General features: G+C 43.3%; 1 protein-coding gene across 1 annotated transcript in view; it reads right to left on the bottom strand.

Moving 5' to 3' along the window:
• Positions 1-20,275, bottom strand: part of VWF (von Willebrand factor) — a 224,898-nt gene extending 204,623 nt beyond the window's left edge. The window contains exons 1-6 of the mRNA XM_044996564.1: positions 20,253-20,275; positions 18,209-18,263; positions 15,650-15,799; positions 10,793-10,895; positions 10,491-10,699; positions 2,466-2,590 (exon numbers count right to left, since the gene is read on the bottom strand). Coding sequence (XP_044852499.1) covers positions 2,466-2,590; positions 10,491-10,699; positions 10,793-10,895; positions 15,650-15,799; positions 18,209-18,263 — 642 coding nt within the window. The 5' untranslated portion in view covers positions 20,253-20,275. The remainder of the gene's footprint in view (positions 1-2,465; positions 2,591-10,490; positions 10,700-10,792; positions 10,896-15,649; positions 15,800-18,208; positions 18,264-20,252) is intronic.
• Positions 20,276-21,189: the final 914 nt, after the last annotated feature.

The raw sequence follows: 21,189 nt of genomic DNA, 5'->3' as shown, positions 1-21,189 counted from the left end.
TTACAAATTACACTTCAGATCAGGCCTTCTGAAACATTTTCATAGTGCAGACCACATGGTACTACAGAGATTGTCTCATGGACACTTCCCCTCATGGTCATGAGCATGCAGCCTACCTTCCCTCCTATTGATAACGACATAACAGCCCTGTGGCCCTTGCCAATGTAGAATAGTAATATCCAAAAAAGTGCATCATCGTGTAGTTTTAGTTTCTTTTAATGAAGTCTAGCAGCTGGGGAAAAGAGGAGAGCCGGCACCAATTGGCCAGTCGACTTTCCTTGCACCACCCACAGCTGCTCTGCAGGCCATTAGAGGCTCTTGAACTGCAGTTCATTGAAAACACTTCCTTTATGAGTCAGAGTTCATGTTATTTACTTTTTGCATCTCCCACTGCTTTAAAAAAAAAACCAGCTAGCCTAGGAATTTGCATGTTTATTTGTAATTAGTTTTAGCCTATTTCACCTTCAGGGCGCTAGCACAGGGTTGCTGCAATGACTGAGTTGATAGCAGTTCAGGGGGGTGTTTCTTAAAAAGAAACTGCTCCCGTTGGTATTTAAACAAACCACAGAAATATTTCTACTGGTTTTGTAAAAGCTTATTCTTACTAAAGTTAAGTCGATACATACATGGTCCCCCATCATCACCACAGTATCTGAGCGCTTCATTATCTTTAATGGACTTATCCTCATGACACCCCTGTGAAGTAGGAAAGTGCTATCATCCCCATTTTACAATGGGGAACTAAGCCACAGACAGTGTGTCTACACAGCAACCAAGCACCCGCGGCTGCCCTGTGCCAGCCAACTCGGGCTCGCAGGGCTGGATCTGTGGGGCTGTTTCACTGCAGTGTAGACTTCTGGGCTTGGGCTGAAGCCCAAACTCTGGGACCCTCACACCGTCCTAGAGCCAGGGCTTCAGCCTGAGCCTGGAAGGCTACATAGCCATGTGTGACGTTATTGATATAAATGGGAACCATATAGAACATGGGTTGCAACCAAGGTCCTGTGGTGGCACCAAATCCTAAGTAAAGGGGGTCATATAAGGTGTCTAAGACCAGGTTCTGGGTTGCTGGTTATGATTATGCTGTCTGTATGTCTGTGTATCATTTTGTAGTTTAAGTATAAGTATTGGCTCCATACTGTCTATATTTTGTATTATGCTCTGCCTCTGGGAAGTGTCCCAGACAAAGCTGATGTTAGCTGGGCATAGCTGGCTTGATGGCCCATTAAAGGGCCATCAGCTACACAATTGACCCATGGAGAGAAGGCAGACACGCCTTGTGACTCAGCAAAGTATGCAGGGACTGCCATGTGACTCCAGACTCCATATTTTTGCTGTAAGTAGGCTGATGCATCATCTCCATCTGGTCTTCAATCCTGCTTCTGACCTCTGGAGGGATTTTGCTACAAGCTGAAGCTCTGCACAAAGGACTGACTGACCCATCCCAGCGGGGGTGTATTCCAGAGACTCAATTTGAACCTGCAGTTTACTCCATCTCTGCTGCAAGCCTGAACTAAGAACTTTGCCATTACTGTATGTAATTGATTCCATTTAACCAATTCTAACTCTCATCTCTACCTTTTTCCCTTTATGAATAAACCTTTAGATTTTAGATTCTCCATGAAACAGCCCCACAGCCCGAGCCCTGTGAGCCTCAGTTGGTTGGCACAGGGCAGCTGTGGGTGTCTAGTTGCTGTGTAGACATATCCAGAGACATTAGATAACTTGCCCAAGATCACATAGGAAAAAATTGTGGGAGAGTAAGGAATTGAACCTAGCTGTCGCAAACCCCAGAGTAAACCCTTAGCCACTGAACTATTCTTCTTAGGCCAGGTCTACACTACACACTTACTTCAGTATAGTTTAACTGACCTTAACTCCCTCCCCACTATAGATAGCACTATGTCAGCAGGAAGCTTCTCCCACCAACAGAAGGGGGGAGGGATAGCTCAGTGGTTTGAGCATTGGCCTGCTAAACCCAGGGTTGTGAGTTCAATCCTTGAGGAGGCCACTTAGGGATCTGGGGCAAAAATTGGTCCTGCTAGTGAAGGCAGGGGGCTGGACTAGATGACCTTTCAAGGTCCCTTCCAGTTCTAGGAGATTGGTATATCTCCAATTTAAAAAAAAAAAAAAAAGAGCTACCCCATCTTGGGGAGGTGGAGTAACTAAGCATTTGTAGTATAGCCCTGCCCTTAGACAAAGGCCTGAGTGATTGTGTAGCTCCACCTGCATAAAGACTGGTGCTGTAGTACTGGGCATATACTACTTGTGAAGCTTGATTCACCCTATTAGGGCCAATCGTGTGTGAAGCTAAGCACCTGAAACTGCCCTGGAAGTTAATGGGAGATGAAGACACTCCAGACTTTGCAGGATCATGCTCTAACAAGTAGGTTCCCAGGAATAAAGCTATTACTGGCTTCAATAGGAGCAGGACTGGGCTCACAGTCTATTGGTATGGCACCAACCTTATCAGCAAATTCAGATGAAATATTGCAGGTGTTGCTTGGAGCAGGCACTCTTTTGCATCGCTTATCTTCACTGTGCAATGCCCAGGAATTAGCAAAATCATAGCTGCTTTCGACCAGGGTCCCTGTGAATCATGAAAAAGGGGAGGAGACAGATGTTTAGGGGTTTGATTAACAAAGGACCAGCACTGACTCTGTGAATTTGAGACACTCATGAATTGTGTTTTAATCAATCTACAAAGTTAAAGCATTCCCCTTCCAAGTAACAGATTGTTTATGGAAAACTACCTAGAGCAATCAGGACTGAATCCAGCATGGAGTCCGGCTACAATCACCTCCCCACACAAAGAACAGACAAGGCAGATGAGTGCTAATGGCTGTGGGAGGCAGTTCCCATCATTGCTCAATTCTACAGGAAGAGATTAATTATTTAACTACATTCTAGATGTTATTTGCTGGTCAGATAAATTCTGCTTGGAGCCTAAGTGCACTGGGGTGTTTTTTCTGCGTTTATTTTTTTTAATACAAATAATAGAAATTAGAGAGTGAAACAAAATAATTAAGTCACCATCCACCTTCCAACCAAGATAGAAGCGTTCTTGACAGCAGCTCAGTTTCCCCCCCTTTCTGCAACCATTTTTTTTAACCTTTCACATCCCATAATTCTTTGGGCCATTGCCCTTTGAAGGATTCATGCATTTATTAGACCTCACTGCTGTGTTGTACAATCTGCAGTCAATTCCACCTATGTAAAAACATCGTTTTAATTTGGTAGAATTTGACACCCACTTTGTATTGGTGTGGTTGTGCTAGTCTGTGGGGATTTAGACCCTGTGGCTGCTTGCTACTGGAAAGAGGAAGCTTCAACCCCTCTCCTTCCACTCCCTTTTGTTGACGTGGGGGCTTATTTCAGACTGTTTGTCTCAGGTGTTCCTCAAATCAAGACACTGCATGCAATAATGGTATTGAGAGGTAAGCAGTTATCAGATGAGCCCTAACATCAGGCTCTCTCTTGTCCTGACCTGGCTCATCATTAACTCCCAACAGTCAAGTGGATGATTATGTCTGTTTTATCTTCTAAAATATTTGATATTGAGCCAGTCCCATTTTCTGTGTTCAAAAATAACTTCTGAAAAAATGAAGGAGACTTTCAAAAGACCTCCCAACACTGACTAGCACTGACAGAGATGTGTGTGAAGTCATTACCTCTTGTAAAGTCATTGTACCTCAATGTACTTCGTGGCCATTTAGGTACATTGGAGAATATAGATAATGGACCTTTACATGTTTCTGCAGATGGATATTTTGGAGAGGACTCACCAAACTATCCTCCCCTTTACACATCAATATCAATGAGCTAGATGATTCTCAGATACTTCACATACCTTATAGGAGTACAAAAAATGAGTGACAGAGTTATCTCTGGTATGTACAGAATGCTTCACGCTGAGATAAGAATTGAATTCTAAGATTACCATGTTAACCACATAAAACTCATTGTCATTCTACTAAACCGTATTTGGAGGTAAAGGGAGCAGAGGAGAGGGGGCACTCTGGTGGTGGGGAAAATAAAATATAATATTAAGGGGGAACAAGGAAGCCAAGGGAAAGCATGGAACTTCTTAAGCACATAGATAAGACAATTAACTGAACCTTTAGGGATAGCTAGTTTCCTACTCTGAACCCATCTATACAGCTGTAGAACACCATATCTGCTTCTTTGTGCAGAGTTCCTTTCACTTTTTGGTAGCGTATCATTTAGTTCTTTTTTAAAAGGTATTTTGGTTTAGCTGAGTAGTTTTTCAGACATTTAATGAGGTGCTGAAAATCTGATTTCAATCAGTACTGAAGTTTCATCGATTCCTGGCACATTTTCTAATACTTAAAGGTTTCTCAAACCACTCTTCCCTGCTCTAATGCAGTCTCATCACCTTTGGCAGACACTTCGGAGAACAATGTTCAGTTAATAGCACATCAAAATCGCTCATCCACTGCCCTTTGTACGATAGGGGTGGGATTTTCTAAAGCACTCAGTGTTGGTCTAACTCACCTCACATTGAAGAAAATGGTAAAACTCCCATTGACTTCAATGGGAGCAGAGTTAAACCAACACTGAAGTGCCATAAAAATTCCCACCCTGTGTGTTCATGAGTTGATAAAAGTATGGGAATTGAATGCCCTATTATTATGGTCCCTGTGTTGGAAAATAGGACCCATAGTCTTTTTCAAGGCTACTGACAATGCTGCTTATTAGACATGTCAGAAGATAGATCTCAAGGAGAGGGTCAGATCACACCTGCTTCCTGGCACCACTGAGAATCATTCCAAACATTCTGGGAGCCTTAGCGACTTCCACTTGGAACTTGTTCTCTGGCTCCATGAGTCAACTTTGAAATGTTTTATGACCTTAGAACTCTTGCTATCAATGTTCAGCTTATCGGTCAGTGCATATATTGCTCTGACATTGCTGCCCTCATGTTTCTCTCTGCTATGGAAAAAAACATACTGCCATGTTGTATGCAAGAAAGGTTTTTCTAGTTCTAGTTGAATAACACTGACTTTTAGAGGGCAGGCGCTCAATGCTGTCTGCGTATTAGGCCCCTTTAGAATGTTTGAAGGTGGGGACTCAAGATCACTCGTCAGTTTGGAAAATTTCCGCAGGTTTCCCTTTCATTTCCCTTGTACCTCAACAGGCAGTAGGGTATTAATAAGGTACAGGACTAGGAGTAAGAGAGCTCAGCTCTGTTTCTGGATCTGCTACAGACTTCCTGTGTGATCTTGGGTCGGTCACTTAACCTCTCCATGGCTCATCTGTAAAATGACTGGATGCCTCACAGGAATGTTGTTTATGGAGTCTTGCTTCACTGAAGTTTGGAATGAACTTTGAAATCCTTTGATAGGAGCCACTATACAGATGCAGAGTTGCATTATTATTCAAATACATTTATGCTGCATCTGAACATCTGGGAAGACAATATTGATAACCTCTCAACACTACTCAGAGCATATCATTCACAGTTGCTATATCTTTCTACTTTACCTTACACTTACCAAGCAATGGCATGCTATAGCCCACATCTCAGGAGCTTAAGGGTTGCAGAGTGTTGCCTGCCAATTTGCAGACTCAGTATTGGAGCAGACTCAGAATACCAGGCCCTTGGCGAAAAAGTGGCCACATGTGTTGTTTTATTACGAGTGCATTCATTATCTGGGGAGAGATTCCCAGCTGCCTGTTTCCTATTGCTGTCCTGACCAAAGAATCCATATCCATAAGGGCACCGGGGTTCATGTAAGATAAATATTTGTGTATAAAGTTATGCTCTTGAAAGTGAGGGGCTAATAGGCCTGGCTTGAATTAAGTAGAGTCAGCTTTTTCACAAAGCACTGCAAATGCGCCTTCATCCTGACCTACAGCATCCATCACCAAGTATCACTGCAGGATGGTCCCATAATTCCAGCTCTAGCCTAGGTCTGAGGAGATGCAGGATCAAATTGCCTGTTCTACCCCATAGTTTCTGCATGATCTTGTGTAAATCATTTAGTTTCCCCAGTCTCCCATCTGTAAAATGGGGACTGTGCTTCCCTATCTCACAATGCTGTCATAAGGATACAAATTCATCAGTCACTGTGAGGTGTACAGATGCTTTGGCTACCAGGAAGTACCTCAATAGATAGCTGAGCACCGGGAAACAAGGTTGCAGCTGTACACTAATGACCTGAGCAAAGACTGCCTGTCAGTTAAAGCTGCAGGGTCTTAGAAAGTGGCCAGGATGAGATGAACATATTACATTTCATTTACAAACCATGACAGGACTTGAAAACATCTCTATAGCAGGAACTGGCTCACTGTAAGTATCAGTGCACCACTGCTCCTTACTGAGTGGAATCAGAACTGTGTACCTGTGCATGATGGACCATCTACTGCTACCAACTGTTGGAGTTGCTCCTATAGCTTCAGTAGCAAGGGCCTGTGACTTTGGAGCAGGAGGAGCATGATTGTATCCCTGATGTTGCCACAGTAACAAGCCTTGGAGATGGGGGGAAGTGGTAGGCATGGTATATCTTGACTTTAGTGAGGCTTTTGATACTGTCTCACATGATCTTCTCATTAAAAAAACAAAACAAAACTAGGGAAATACAACCTAGATGAACCTCCTATAAGGTGGGTGCATAACTAGTTGGAAAACCATTCCCAGAAAGTAGTTATTGGTGGTTAACAGTCAAGCTGGAAGAGAATATCGAGTGGAGTCCCATGGGGATCAGTTCTGGGTCCAGTTCTGTTCAATATTTTCATCAATGATTTAGATAATGGCACAGACAGTGCACTTATAAAGTTTGTGGACGATACCAAGCTGGGAGGGGTTGCAAGTGCTCTGGAGGATTGGATTAAAATTCAAAATGATTTGGACAAACTGGAGAAATTGCCTGAAGTAAATAGGATGAAATTCAATAAGGATAAACCCAAAGTAATCCATTTAGGAAGGGACAATCAGTTACACACATACAAAATGGAAATGACTGCCTAGGAAGGAGTACTGCAGAAAGAGATCTGGGGGTCATAATGGATCATAAGCTAAATATGAATCAACAGTGTAACACTGTTGCAAAAAAAGCAAACATCATTCTGGGATGTTAGCAGGAGTGTTGTTAGCAAGACACAAGAAATAATTCTCTCACTTTACTCCATGCTGATAAGGCCTCAACTGGAATATTGTGTCCATTCTGAGCACCACATTTCAGGAAAGATGTAGACAAATTGGAGAAAGTCCAGAGAGGAGCAACAAAAATGATTAAAGGGCTACAAAACATGATCTATCAGGAAAGATTGAAAAAAAATGGGTTTGTTTAGTCTGGAAAAGAGAAGACTGAGATGGGACATGATAACAGTTTTCAAGTTACAAGGAGGAGGGAGAAAAATTGTTCTTGTTAACCTCCAAGGAGAGGACAAGAAGTAATGGGCTTCAATTGCAGGAAGGGATGTTTAGGTTAGACCAGTGATCGGCAACCTTTGGCATGCGGCCTGTCAGGGAAATCCGCTGGCGGGCCGGGACGGTTTGTTTACCTGCAGCGTCCGCAGGTTCGGCTGATCGCAGCTCCCACTGGTCGCGGTTCGCCGTTCCAGGCCAATGGGGGCTGTGGGAAGCAGCGGCCAGCATATCCCTCGGCCCGCACCACTTCCCGCAGCCCCCATTGGCCTGGAACGGCGAACTGTGGCCCGTGGGAGTTGCAATTGGCCGAACCTGCAGACACTGCAGGTAAACAAACCGTCCCGGCCCACCAACAGATTTCCCTGACAGGCCATGTGCCAAACGTTGCCAACCCTTGGGTTAGATATTAGAAAAAAAACTTCCCAACTGTCAGGGTAGTTAAGCACTGGAACAAATTGCCTAGGGACAGTGTGGAATCTCCATCATTGGAGGTTTTTAAGAGCAGATTAGACAAACACCTGTCAGGGATGGTCTAGACCTAGATGGTCTTGAGTGCAGGGGACTGGACTAGAACAGTGGCTCTCAACCTTTCCAGGCTACTGCACAGCTTTCAGGAGACTGACTTGTCTTTGTTTCACCTCACTTAAAAAAACTAGGCAAATATCTAGATTAGTTGATGTGCCCAGGGAAGACCTCTGTGTACCCCCAGGGGTGTGCATGCCCCTGGCTTAGAACCACTGGACTAGAAGACCTCTCGAGGTCCATTCCAGTACTATATGTCTATAATTCTATGAAATGTCAAGCCGCCATGACGTGCAGCATAGTGACATCCTGGGAAGTCATGGGTTTGCCACACTACTTACTCCTTAAAGTTCATTCCAGAGTGAGAGTCATAGATTTGAAGGTCACAAGGAACCAGTATGATTATTTTGCCTGACTCTAAGCTTCCGTACAGAACCAAAGGAAGGGGTCACAGTACAGACAAACAAGGGAAATGATCAAATAAACATGAATATACACAGTTTACTAAATTTAAAATTCCCTTTTCCTCCACTCATGCCTTCCTCCTTCCTCATTTGCCATCTCTGGCCTGATATGCAATGATAAAAACACACTGAGTCCTCCCAGGAGGGGCCAATGGATGAATAGATGGTGGCATTCGATACTAGAAGACTCGTGTTATCATAAGTTAGTCATGTAAAAGCAAAACCAGCCCTGTTTCTGAGCTAAAGCGGCCAATTTTTTAAAGCACAGATGGTTTTCATATCTAAAATGGGGGGGAGGAATAATTTTCAACATAAAAAGAAAAAAAAAACCTTTTGTTAAAATTGTGACATAAGCAACAGTTGGTCAGATGTAAAATGGTACCAAATGCTACAAACTCTTGTGCTCAGTTCTGCAAACCAAAGTTGGGAATATTGTAGCATTAAGACCCTATTCTCCAGTGGTACAAGGCTGTCCTAAAGATGGATCACCAAGTCACAGAAGGATCTTCCTGTATAGAGGGGCACTCCAGTCATCTAAAACCACTACAGCAGCTTCTATGCCACATGGGTCATGGTCTTTGGGGGTTGGAAAGGGATCATGACTGAGGGCATCCCTCCAGTGCCCTACTGATCTCCAGCTGTTATAATGGGCCCCTAGGGTCATCAACAGCCAACAGAAATTAGAGCAGTCTTGAGACTGCTCTAATTTACAGTGAGGTCCAGCTCAGTGACTGGACAGGCCAGGACTGCAGGGTTGCAAATGGCACCTTTGCACACACCTCTCAGCTATTCTGGGTGCTCTTTGGCTGCGCTATAAGAATTGGTTCTAGTATTAGTTGTCTGTCTCTCTTTCTCTGGGTCTGACCCTGAGAGCTGCTATTTTATCTGAAGTCAAAGTACAATGTTTTTCAGGACCTGACAGTCTTCTCACACCTTATGCAATGTCCTTTCCTATGTTTTCTTTTTAAATTATTATTTTAGTTCATAAACTCAAGTGATCTTGCTTCAGTTATCAACAAAAATCAAAACCATAATTATTCCTAGAGATTACAATCATTGGGTCCCAGCCCAACAGTCAAAACACGGACAAAAGGTTAACAGGAAATAACAGAGCCTATAAGAATTTTGACTGCAGGATCAAGCCATAGAAAGAGACCATTCTGATCTCTATGTCACTCTCTTACTGAAATCTGAGTTGGGATGATTCTTACACACTTCTCATTTGACTAAGAGACAGCAAGTAAATCTATGATGGACAGGAGTAGACAGATGGTATTTCTTATTTTAATAGGGTTCATTCTGATGCTTTCTGGATCAGCTTATATGAAAGATCTCTTGGTTCATGTTAAAAAGCCAGGTAGAGTTAGAAGGGGCTAATTTGCATAAACATATACAGGATGGAGAGGAGCCAAAACAGTATCATTCCTGCTCACTGAACACACAGATGCCCTTCCACATAACCTCTGTATCACAAATGGGCCTCTACAGAGAGATGCTGTCAGCATTAATCCCAGGGGTTCCCACTCCACACTTACAAACCTTCATGTATGAGACAGAAGACCAGGCCTTGGTTTGGAGCAGGAGCCTCAGGCATCATGTCTCCTGAGGGAAGCATGCTGCCTAAGTTAGAGAGGCCCAAAGGATCACTGAAGGGCCATTCTTTTATGCAGATGTCCCCTCAAGACACACATTCTGTCACTTCAATGGTTATTTAAACCCCATTCCTATCCCCAGTTGCCTCCTATGTGGGAAACAGAGTTGACTGTAGTAGCGTTTCCTCCCTTTCTGCTAGTTTTTCCATGAAAGTCCGTGATATAGACTTTAGTTCCATCATTACCACTTCTAGAGTAAAAGTTTGTGAAAACAGCATCCCTAGAACCCTCTGTTTTACTCAAGGATAAAAGATGAAGCTAATTCATTTTTAGGAAAGAGGAAGATTGAAGGATTTAATCACATAACTTACTGGCACATCAGAATGCGATACTGTAGCCAAATTTTGTGAAGAAAACTCATGGCTAAATCACTGAGATTCAGGTGTTGTGGAATCAGCCCTCAAGAAAAATGCCACTGGAGTGTATGTCAAAATCTAAGGTAAATATTTTGAGCCTTACCTTCCTGCGTTCTGAAGTCATCTTCGGCAAAGTAATTAAAGTTACCACAAAGGCCACAGGTTTTATTATAGTGCTTGTCTGTAAACAGTATTTGAATATTCACATCAAGGTCAATCTTCACCACAAAGCCATGCTCATCACTGGATAACTTATAATAACCTGCCTCGGTCTCTACAAATATCCCATGGGAGGCAAATGGCATGGAAACCCTGTTAAGAAAAATAAAGGTTGCTCAGGATGTAATGCACAAAATAACATGGATACTACACTTTGTAGCTGACATTCACTGTTGCACTGTCTACCTTTTGTCCCCCTGAGTCACAGTTCCATCTAAAGCCAAGTGAATGTTAAAATATTCTCCCAGATATACAGAGAAGCCATTTCGTCTTCCATTCTGGTAGTCACCTGAAAAGACACAAGAGATTATTCTTTCTTTTCATGAAATTGAGCTTTTTCAGCTTGATTGCTGTTCTTTTCAAATGCACTCAGACTTAGAGAAAATTGCCTTTATTTATACAAATGTAGGCCCCAATCTGCAAAGACCATTATTATTATTGTTCATTATTTGTAGGATAGTAGTGCTGGGATGCCCTGTCTGAGATCAGGGTTCCATTGGGCCAGGCACAATATAAACACAGGGTAAGAGACAGTCCCAAACCCAAGCTCAAAATGGCTAAATAAGAGCTCCTAATCTTCCCCCCAAGCCCTCTCCTCTACCACATTTCCTAAGCCCTGTGAACAACATCACCAGCCTGCCTGTCATTCAGCACCAAAGCCTCTGTGCCATCTTCAATTCAGACCTCTCTCTAGGTCCTCACATTCAGGCTATGTCTAAATCACGCAGATTCTCTCTGTATAACATCTCTAAAATACAGCCTTTCCTATCCATCCACATAGCTTAGACTTTCATCCAAGCTCTCATCATCTTGTGTCTTGATGACTTCTACATCCTGTTCTCGGGCCTTGACAAATGTAATCTTGCCCCACACATACCCATTCAGAATGCTGCTACAACAATCATTTTCCTAGTTCAGTGTTTGCAACCTGTGGTCCGTGGACCCGGGGGCATGCCCCACCATTCAAAATTTTTTAGGCATCCACAAATGGAAAAAGGTTGAAAACCAAAGTCCTAGGCTGTCACTTTGACCATAGTCAACCCACTCCTGGAATCCCTCCACTGGCTTCCCCATCTCTTTTATATCAAGCATAAAGCTGCATGTCTTCACTTTCTAGACACTTAAAGGTCAATCTACACCCTACGTCTTATCTCTCATTCACTAGTCAAGCTGTTGATGTTTGTCTCCACTTGACTCATGATTCCAGGCTCCATCGCCCACTTGTTAAATTCTCAAACACACATCTTTGTGCTTTCTCCCATGCTGCCTCTCATGCTTGGGGAGCGTTCCCTAGAAACATCCGCCAAGCTAACTTCTCAGCCGCCTTCAAATCCCTCCTGAAAATTCTCCTTTGCCATGATGCCCACAATAAACTTGACATCTGCTAGGTTGCTGGTGTTCTGTGATCATTGCCTATCATACTGATCAGCACTATCTCACTGTTTCCTACATCGGTCTGTATCCATCTCTTGTCTCTTTTCCTATACTTAGATTGAAAACTCATTGTGGCAGGGGCCATTTTGTTATTCTGGGTTTATACAGCACCTAGCACAATGGTGTTCTGGTCCATGATTGGGGATCCTAAGTGCTACAGTAATACAAACAAAGAATTTACACTTCCTGAAGATGAGACAAAGCATTACTCAGCAGGTGAATAAGGGTACATCTGCACTGCAAAAAAAAAAAGCAAATGCGGTAGTGAGTCTCAGAGCCCAGGTTAACTGACTCAGGCTTGCACTACAAGGCTAAAAATAGCAGTGTAGATGTTCAGGCTCAGGCTGGAGCCTGGGCTCTGAGATCTGGTCAGGGGGCAAGGAAGATTTCAGAGCCAGGCTACACTGCTAATTTTATCCATGAAGTGCAAGCCTGAGTCAACAGACACGGCCTTTAAGACTCACTGCCATGGGGGGGAATGGGGGGGGTTGTTTGGTTGGTTTTGGGCGGGGCGGGGGGGGGGGTTGCAGTGTAGTCATACCCTTAGGGCCCTGTGAGTTGGGAGGGTCCTGGAGCCCGGAAGTCTACACTGCAATGAAACAGCCCCGCACGGGCCACTCACAGGTTTTTAATTGCAGTGAAATGTAGACATATCCTAAGACTACTCTCAGTGTGTAAAGTTAAAGACAAGTAAATTTGTACAGGATTGAGGTTGTACTGACAAGTGCTGTCTGAAACCTGCATGTGCAGCTAACTGAATTTTTAACTAATTTTGCTTCAACTCTTTTCATATCTTTTTTGTGGTCACTTTCTGCATTTGACAACATAGGCAAGAATATTCATCGGAAAAGTTAATTTAAAATGAATAACACAGAATATTTGCACAAAAGAAATTCTGAATTTCTAGTCATGACTACTAGCAGTAGATACTAATTTTGAAGAGTTGTTCAGCAATTATTGAACAGAACCTTACCATGTGACTTATGTGCCTAATCAAAACAAGTGTCATTTCAAATGCACACAACATACTGTTTGCAAACAAGCTTTGTGACAGGAATTAAAAGTTATTTGGGTAATAATTTCAACGAATTTAAAAATTTGATAAAATCACAATCTGTTCTCAGAAAATTCACCAACAGAGAGAAGAGAAAAAATTCACTGACTAAATTATTTGTTATGAATTATTTGTCCAGCTTTAGCAATGAGTAACCACAGCATATACTCAATATGCATCTAATTCAACCCTGATAATTCAACACAACAGTCCTGGACACTGATCAACTACACAGGTATATAGGATCAAAGGAATTACTACACAGGATTGGTGCCATGGTCTTTCTACTGAAGTATCCTGGATCTGACAGTGGCTAGCACCAGATGCCACAGAGGGAGTTTCAAGAACCCCACAATAGGAAGATGTGAGATAATCTGGCCCTCATGAAAATCTCCTCCTAATCCCTAATAGTTAGTTTGGTTTAAACCCTGAAGCACGAGGTATTTAATGTTACCAAAACTTTGTTTGCCTTGACTATTGTAACTCTTAATATTCTTTTTATCCACATAAACATCCATTCCTTCTTTGAATTTTAATGAGTTCTTGGCTTCAACGTAATACGGTGGCAGTGAGTTCCACAGTCTAATTACATGTTGAGTGAAAAGGTGTTTTCCTTCATCCATTTTTAATTTCCCATCTTTTCAGTTCATTGTCTCTCCCCTTGTTCTTTTGTTATGAGACAGGGAGAACATGAGCTCCCGCTTACCTTCTCTAGACCATTTGCTATTTTATATGCTTTCATCTTGTCCCCTCTTATTCACCTCCATTCTAAGGTAACAATTCCAGTCATAGAATCATAGATTATTAGGGTTGGAAGGGACCTCAATAGATCATCTAGTCCAACCCCCTGCTCAAAGCAGGACCAATCCCCAAATGGCCCCCTCAAGGACTGAACTCACAATGCTGGGTTTAGCAGGCCAATGCGCAAACCACTGAGCTATTCCTCCCCCCATCATAATGGTCAGCCAGGGAGATAAGCGTCTCCTGCCCCCTGCCTTAACAGAACCTGTCAATTACCTTCAGGCGACCTGGCTTAACTCACATACCTCAAGAGCATAGTTTTCAGTATAGATACGTAACTCCTTACAGGTCATCCCTCTTGCAATAAGAAAACAAGTGTGTACCTGGAGCTTGGTAGAGACCTCACATGCCACCCTTCAGCGCACTGTTCTGTAGACATCAGACCCCTGGGATCCCTATAAGCCCTATGCACCCCCTACACCCTCTCCCAGTTGGTCCCAAGGGATGTCTGCACCATGGCTGGTCATACAAGAAGTCTGTGGCAGAACAGGTTATTGAATCCAAGTCCCGAGCTAGCGTCCTAGCCACTGGACCATCCTGTGCAACTGGGAGGCAAAGTGCTGCTCCACTCAAGTCTTTTCAATCTCTCTTCATATGAGAGTTACAGCCTTCAAACCAGGGGCAGCTCTGTTTTTTTCCACCCAAAGCATGGCAGTCAGGCGGCCTTCGGCGACATGTCTGCGAGTGGTCCACTGGGCGCGCGGATTCAGCGGCATTTCTGTGGGTGATCTGCTGGTTCCACGCCATTGGCATACTCGCTGCCTAATTGCTGCCGAGGCCATGGGACCGGCAGACCTCTCGCAGGCATGCCTCCGAAGGCTGCCTGACTGCCACCCTCACGACGACCAGCACACCGCCCCCTGCGGCTTCCCGCCCTAGGCATGCGCTTGCTGCGCTGGTGCCTGGAATCGCCCCTGCTTCAAACACATCTTGTATGCCTAGAAAGCTCTGTTGAAAGGAAACTCCAGTGGGAGCTTTGTTGATTTTTCATAGGAATAGTTTAATTTTAGAATTTCCCCACTCTCTGCTTCCATTTCCTGACTGTAGGCAAGGGCTGGGGTCACTGATGATGCAGATTGGTGTTGAACATCAGTAATTGATTGGTCAGATTGTGGTTAGCTTTGCACGGGAGCAGAAAGAGAAAGTGGGGGAAGACAGAACAAGAATTCCCCTGTGCTTCCACCACATCTCCTTTGCCCCTGCGTAGGAATGTTTCCTCCAGCTGGAAATTACACCTCCAGCTCAAGGGAAGACAAACCCTAGCTATGAAGGGGAAAATGCTGACCTTAAATATACCTGTGTACCCTCAAGGACTTCTGTGCTGAGTAGATAGATTTTCAAAGAATTCAGCACACAATCTGCATGAGTTTTTATGGGAGTCATGTGGCTAAATCCCCTAGTCAGCTTTAAAAATCTCCACCACCCTGGCAACATTTAAAAGATTACCCACTTTTCCTCTTTACACAAGGGCTAATGAGGAAATCCTGGTTCCCCAGTAGCTTATCAATGCAAGAACCCAGGTGTCAAAGAACATCAGAAGCCAGTTTGGAGGAACAGGACCTCTATGCAGATAGGCCTGGCCTCAATAGAGCCATCAAAACTCATTGGTTTAGCTGTCCCTCCCCTCTGGCAGAAGGCAGCATTGGGAACTCTGCAAGTGTCCTTCCCCCATGTGAAAGTATCCAAGATAGGTGGATACTGAAGCCCTAAAATGTTCCACATTTGCTGATCTCTGATATTCTACTCAAACTCACCTATGAGCGTGAAGGAACGTTTGTGACAGTCCCCAGCCAGGAGGTAACTGCAATCCCCAGCAAAGTCATAGAAAGACTCATCAAATGTTTTGATGTGATCATCTCCAAAAAGGCTGCAGCGGAAAAGAGATGGCTGCACTGTTTGTCCATCTGCAAGCAAAAAGCTTGATGATCCTGGATATCAAAGCACAATTTAATACGTAAAATCAAGCAATTGTTTTACCACCTGGGAGCTCCATGACTATGAGACAAATTCTCAGCTGGTGTAAGTCAGCGAAGTTCAGCCGAGTTCCACACATTCTTAACATTCATTGTGCCCGTTATTCAGCTTGTGTGAATCAGTGAAGCTCCTTCAGCAACAATGGAACGATGCCATTTTATACCAGCAGAATTTAAGGCCCGCTCCAAGATCAGTTTACACTAGGCTGAACATCTGGCCCATATTTTTACAGAAATTGTCTGAGCATATTATTCAACAGGGTGCACGGACATTTTTCTCAATGAAATTCTAGGGTTTGACTAATAACCAGTGAAATGCAGCTGTAATAAATCTTTTTTATTTCCCCAGTACTTACTGGAACCTGATGAGAATGAAAATAATCAAAGACTAACTGAAAACATAAGTGCTAGGAATGTCCCATTTACAAACATTTTGGGCCCAATCTCTGGCCTCAGTTACACTCCATGTGACTTAATTGGACCAAATTGTGCAGATGAGCACACAGCTGGCCAAGTTATGCAAATGTTTTGCCTTGAATATCTGTTCCAATTTAAACAGGAATTTACTTTGGCTGTATGCGTGCCCCTTTTGTAAATGCTTTCCTGAAACATTTCACTGGGTAGCACCTACTAGGCTAGCTCAAAATTCTCTAACTTTGGTGCTTAGAGTTAATCACCTAACTCCACATTTAGGCAATTAAATCAAGCCCCTGTCCTAGGGTTGCCAGGCATCCGGTTTTCTACCAGAACACCCGGTCAAAAAGGGACCTGGGTGGCTCTGGTCAGCACAGCTGACCAGGCCACTAAAAGTCCAGTTGGCCACAGTAGGGCAGGCTGGCTCCATGCCCAGCTCCTGGGAAGCAGCTGGCATGTCTCTCCAGTTCCTAGGCAGAGGAGCGACAGGGGTGCTCCGCCAAGAAGTCAGAGTCACATGCCGCCACTTCCTGGGAGCTGCGTGGACGTCCTCCATCCCCGGGAAATGCCGGGGCTGCCTGAGGTCAGTGCCATCCGGACCCCACACCCCAAACCCCCTCCCATATCCCAAACCTCTGCCCCAGCCTGGAGCTCCCTCCCATACCACACTCCAAACCCCTCAGCTCCACCTCCCAGCCTGGAGCCTTCTCCCACACCCCAACTCTCTGCCACATCCTGGAGCCCCCTCCCACACTCTGAACCCCTCGGCCCCAGCCCAGAGCCTCTTCCTGCACCGCAAACCCCTCATCCCCAGCCCCACCCCAGAGCCTGCACTCCCAGACGGAGCCCTCAGCCCTCCCCTGTGCCCCAATCCCCTGCCCCAGCCCAGTGAAAATGCACAAGTGAGTGAGGGCGAGGGAGAGTAAGCAACGGAGGGAGGGGGGATGGAATGAGCGCGGGAGGTGCCTTAGAAAGCTGGCAACCCTGTCCTGCAAGTTACTACATGGGAGGGAGCCACACACACACACACACCCTGATTTAAATGGCTCTGCATGGATTCAAGGGTCCCTCTATGCATTGTAACTTACAGGATGCAGGCTTCAGTGGCTTGATTTTAAGGAAGTGCTAAACAACTTAAACACCTAGTGAAATTACCCAGGTTTGAAGATGTTGACTCTATTTTTCATGCAGAGCATAATCCTGACATGACATTCTACAGAAATTAGGTAACAGTGGGATTCTCATATCTAACACATTAAGTTAATTGATATCTAAATTGGAACTGCTGCTTCTCCTTATTTCTACTGGGCCAAACCCTTCAGTACTACTTCAGGCCCTGATCTGGCAATGAGCTCTATGCAGGCAAACCTCTATGGCTGCACAGAGGCATAGAGTCATAGAATATCAGGGTTGGAAGGGACCTCAGGAGGTCATCTAGTCCAACCCCCTGCTGAAAGCAGGACCAATCCCCAACTAAATCATCCCAGCCAGGGCTTTGTCAAGCCTGACCCTAAAAACCTCTAAGGATGGAGATTCCACCACCTCCCTAGATAACCCATTCCAGTGCTTCACCGCCCTCCTAGTGAAAAAGTTTTTCCTAATATCCAACCTAAACCTCCCCCACTGCAACTTGAGACCACTACTCCTTGTTCTGTCATTAAAGTTAATGTGGCACCACACATAGTCAAGGGTCTGTCCATTTCAGTCCATTGACTTCAATGGGAGGCCTTGTGAGGGTAGGGTTTTGTCCACACCACACTTAGTGCAGAATACAGGCAATAGGTAACAGTCCTCTCTATGTCTTTGACGCTGATGGCATTGTTGTCTGAGTAAGGTTTGTAGGATTATAGAAGGAATAAAGAAATTATTGTAAAAAGGAATAAAAATTCCATTTTCTTAGGTATTAGAAACAACGTGCGTTCCTACCTGTTGTTACAATGGACAGAGCTAACTGCATTAGCAGGACTGTGAAACAGATCATCTGTTAAAATAAAAGATGTTAGAACATTCATTGTCAATATTTAACACACTGAGAACTGGGGGATAGTTTTCCAGACTCGTTTTGATTCACATCAAGCGTCCGTTTTCTCCCTGAATTTCTTTGTATTAGTTTGAGGTTCTATTTATTGCTGTAAAACAGAAATTGAAATGGTCTTTCATGATAATCCAATAAGATCACCCTACAAATCCATGCTTTAAAACAAACACACACAAAAAGGATGTACTCTGAGAAATAATGCATCTTCTCTTCTCAGCAGGTAACATGGGCTATCTGCATAGGAGATATGGGATGTCTGTGTTATTCTAATTTACCTGATGCCTGCCTTGGGCTCCATACACCTCATGCACAATTGTTACAAAATTATTACAAACATTAAAAAAATTCAATACAAAGTTTCAATTACCCAACTATTGGGCAGCCCAGCAAAAGTAAAATTAACCCACCAGACTGTAAGACCCAGCTAGGCCCTGTTACGATCTACAGCCACTACCTAAGGAACTACATCTTTCCCTAATGCCTTAGGGGGAGAATTGCAGTGTTGTTGTAGATGTGTAGGTCCCAGGATATTAGAAAGACAAGGTGGGTCAGGTAGTATCTTTTATTGTACCATAAATTATATTACCTTAGGGGGAGAATGGTATATATAAAGATCCTGCTCCAGCAAACTGATCCATGCAGGCAAACACTTCCAACCCCGTGCACAGCCCCCTGAGTACATTTGTGCTCCATTACACACACAGATGTCTGCCCACTGAGATAAGCGTGCACAAGGCAGAGACCTGAGGTGAAATCTTAGCTTCACCAAAGTCAATGGGAGTTTTGCCATTTGCTTTGTGTTTTACCCTTTGTCTCCTCTATGTCTATAAACTAACTTTGTAGCACTAGCAGTGCTATAAAGATGATAAAAATATATGAGTGCATCTATAAGAGCTAAGAAGACACTCTGCGACATTAGGTTACCAGGTGCTAGATGAGAGAGCAGTTTGAAATTCTACATAGATAGGTTACATTAGCTATAGGATACAGCTGAATGCATTCAATTTTCAAACAAGCCCCCTTTGGGCCTCAGATTACAGCTGACTGTAAATTCCCTGTTGGAAAAGTATTCTAACAAAAAATGCCCTTTTCCAAAATATTAAGCTTTCTGTGGGAAAATTTCACATCTGTTAAAAAAAAAATCCAATTTTCTGTCAGGAACATTTAAACAGTGGCTCCCCCCAGCAGCCTGGCTGGAAGGCTCTTGTCAATATGATGTTCTGCCTGGGTGAGAAAGTGAAATTGACAAGAGTCTTCCAGGGTGGCAGCCATCAAGCTGAAAAAAATCCTTTTTTGGGAGAATCACAATGGAATTTTTCTAGTAATCCTTTCCTGCAATAACAATTTGCACTATTGACATTTTCTCCCAATTCAGTATGGAAAAAATAATTCAAAGCCACATTTTTTTCTTGGGAAGGGATTTCCATTTTCTAGCCAGCGCTACCTTAGATACGGTCATATCCAATATATTGACTCCACTAGATCATACCCAAATTTCTTTAAAATAAATAAGAAAAGCCCTTGATAATGGAGCTTACCATGGGACCAAATTCTGCTCTGTTTACACGGGCACAACTTCCACTGACTTCAGTTACATTGGTCTAACTCCCATTGAAATCAATGATAGTCAACCTGTATAACTGAGTGCAGAACTTGCCTCACTATATTTGCAGAAAAAGGAAAGATGGATCTGTTGAAAAATGTAGTGTGTATGATGTGGCTGGTGCCTATAAAGATACAGGCACTGTAAGATACCACAATGATGGACACAGTATAAGAACTGAAACAGAAGAGAATAAAAAAGGGATCAATAGGAATTAATTAGATTAAACACATTGACAGACTTTTAACAAAGAAATACATATCAGTTATATCAGCCTAATGACCCACCCTGTGCAATTTTATAATCTGTTTCATAAGAAATAAATATACCTTTTTCTGTGCAAAAGTTCAATTGCATATGAAAAAAATCAGCTTCTTGGATGGTCAGCTTTAGCCTAAGAGCCCATGGTTCCTGTTTCCTTCAGAAGGCTGGACTGGAATGGACTGGAACTGAAAATTTTTGTTTTCATATAAGCCAGGAACTCTTGTTCATTTAAAAGGAAAGATAACAGATGACCTTTGCATCCGTCTGATTCTCAACACAATAGTGCTAAACTGCTATCATGTAAATCAGTTGCCTTAATTGCCAAAAAGAAACAATGAGAGGAAATTGTATTATATACTTACATGACAGATAAGTCTTTGAAATGGGTTTTGCATCTGTGAGTGTGAAACCTCACTGCTCAAGCAAATAAGGTAACATAACTACTTGAAAGAGTACTGACACAGAGAAATATCAGATTTGCCATACCATAATAGATCATTGATCCATCTAGTACTTTCCTGCCACCATGAAAGTCCAATATGATGCATTAAAGCAAGTTGGGAAAAATAATGTACAGAGCTAGTTATGCTATTTAGTGATCCTTTTTTCCTCATAAACAAAAAATACCAGCCATACACCTGTAGTCCAAATTACTTACACTGTGAGCTGAGCATGCAAACTTTTACGTATTTACTTAACCTTAATTATGTGCACAGTCCCAGTGGAACAACAGGTGTGTGTAAAGATAACCATATGCATAAGAGCTTGCAGGATCAGGAACTTATTTTGAACTTTGAAAAATAACAATATGAAAGAACAAAAGTAAAATCTCCAGGAGAGAGCACAGAGAATGTATGTGTGTTGTGTACAAGCAAAAAGAACGAGGAGTCCTTGTGGCACCTTAGAGACTAACAAAAGGTGCCACAAGGACTCCTCGTTCTTTTTGCTGAAACAGACTAACACGGCTACCACTCTGAAATCCGAGAACAAAATGACTGCTGT

The sequence above is a fragment of the Mauremys mutica genome, chromosome 1, assembly GCF_020497125.1.
Source record: "Mauremys mutica isolate MM-2020 ecotype Southern chromosome 1, ASM2049712v1, whole genome shotgun sequence".
Taxonomy (NCBI): domain Eukaryota; kingdom Metazoa; phylum Chordata; order Testudines; family Geoemydidae; genus Mauremys; species Mauremys mutica.
Note: the sequence above shows the minus strand (reverse complement) of the source record. Positions and strands in the feature narration are given on the sequence as shown.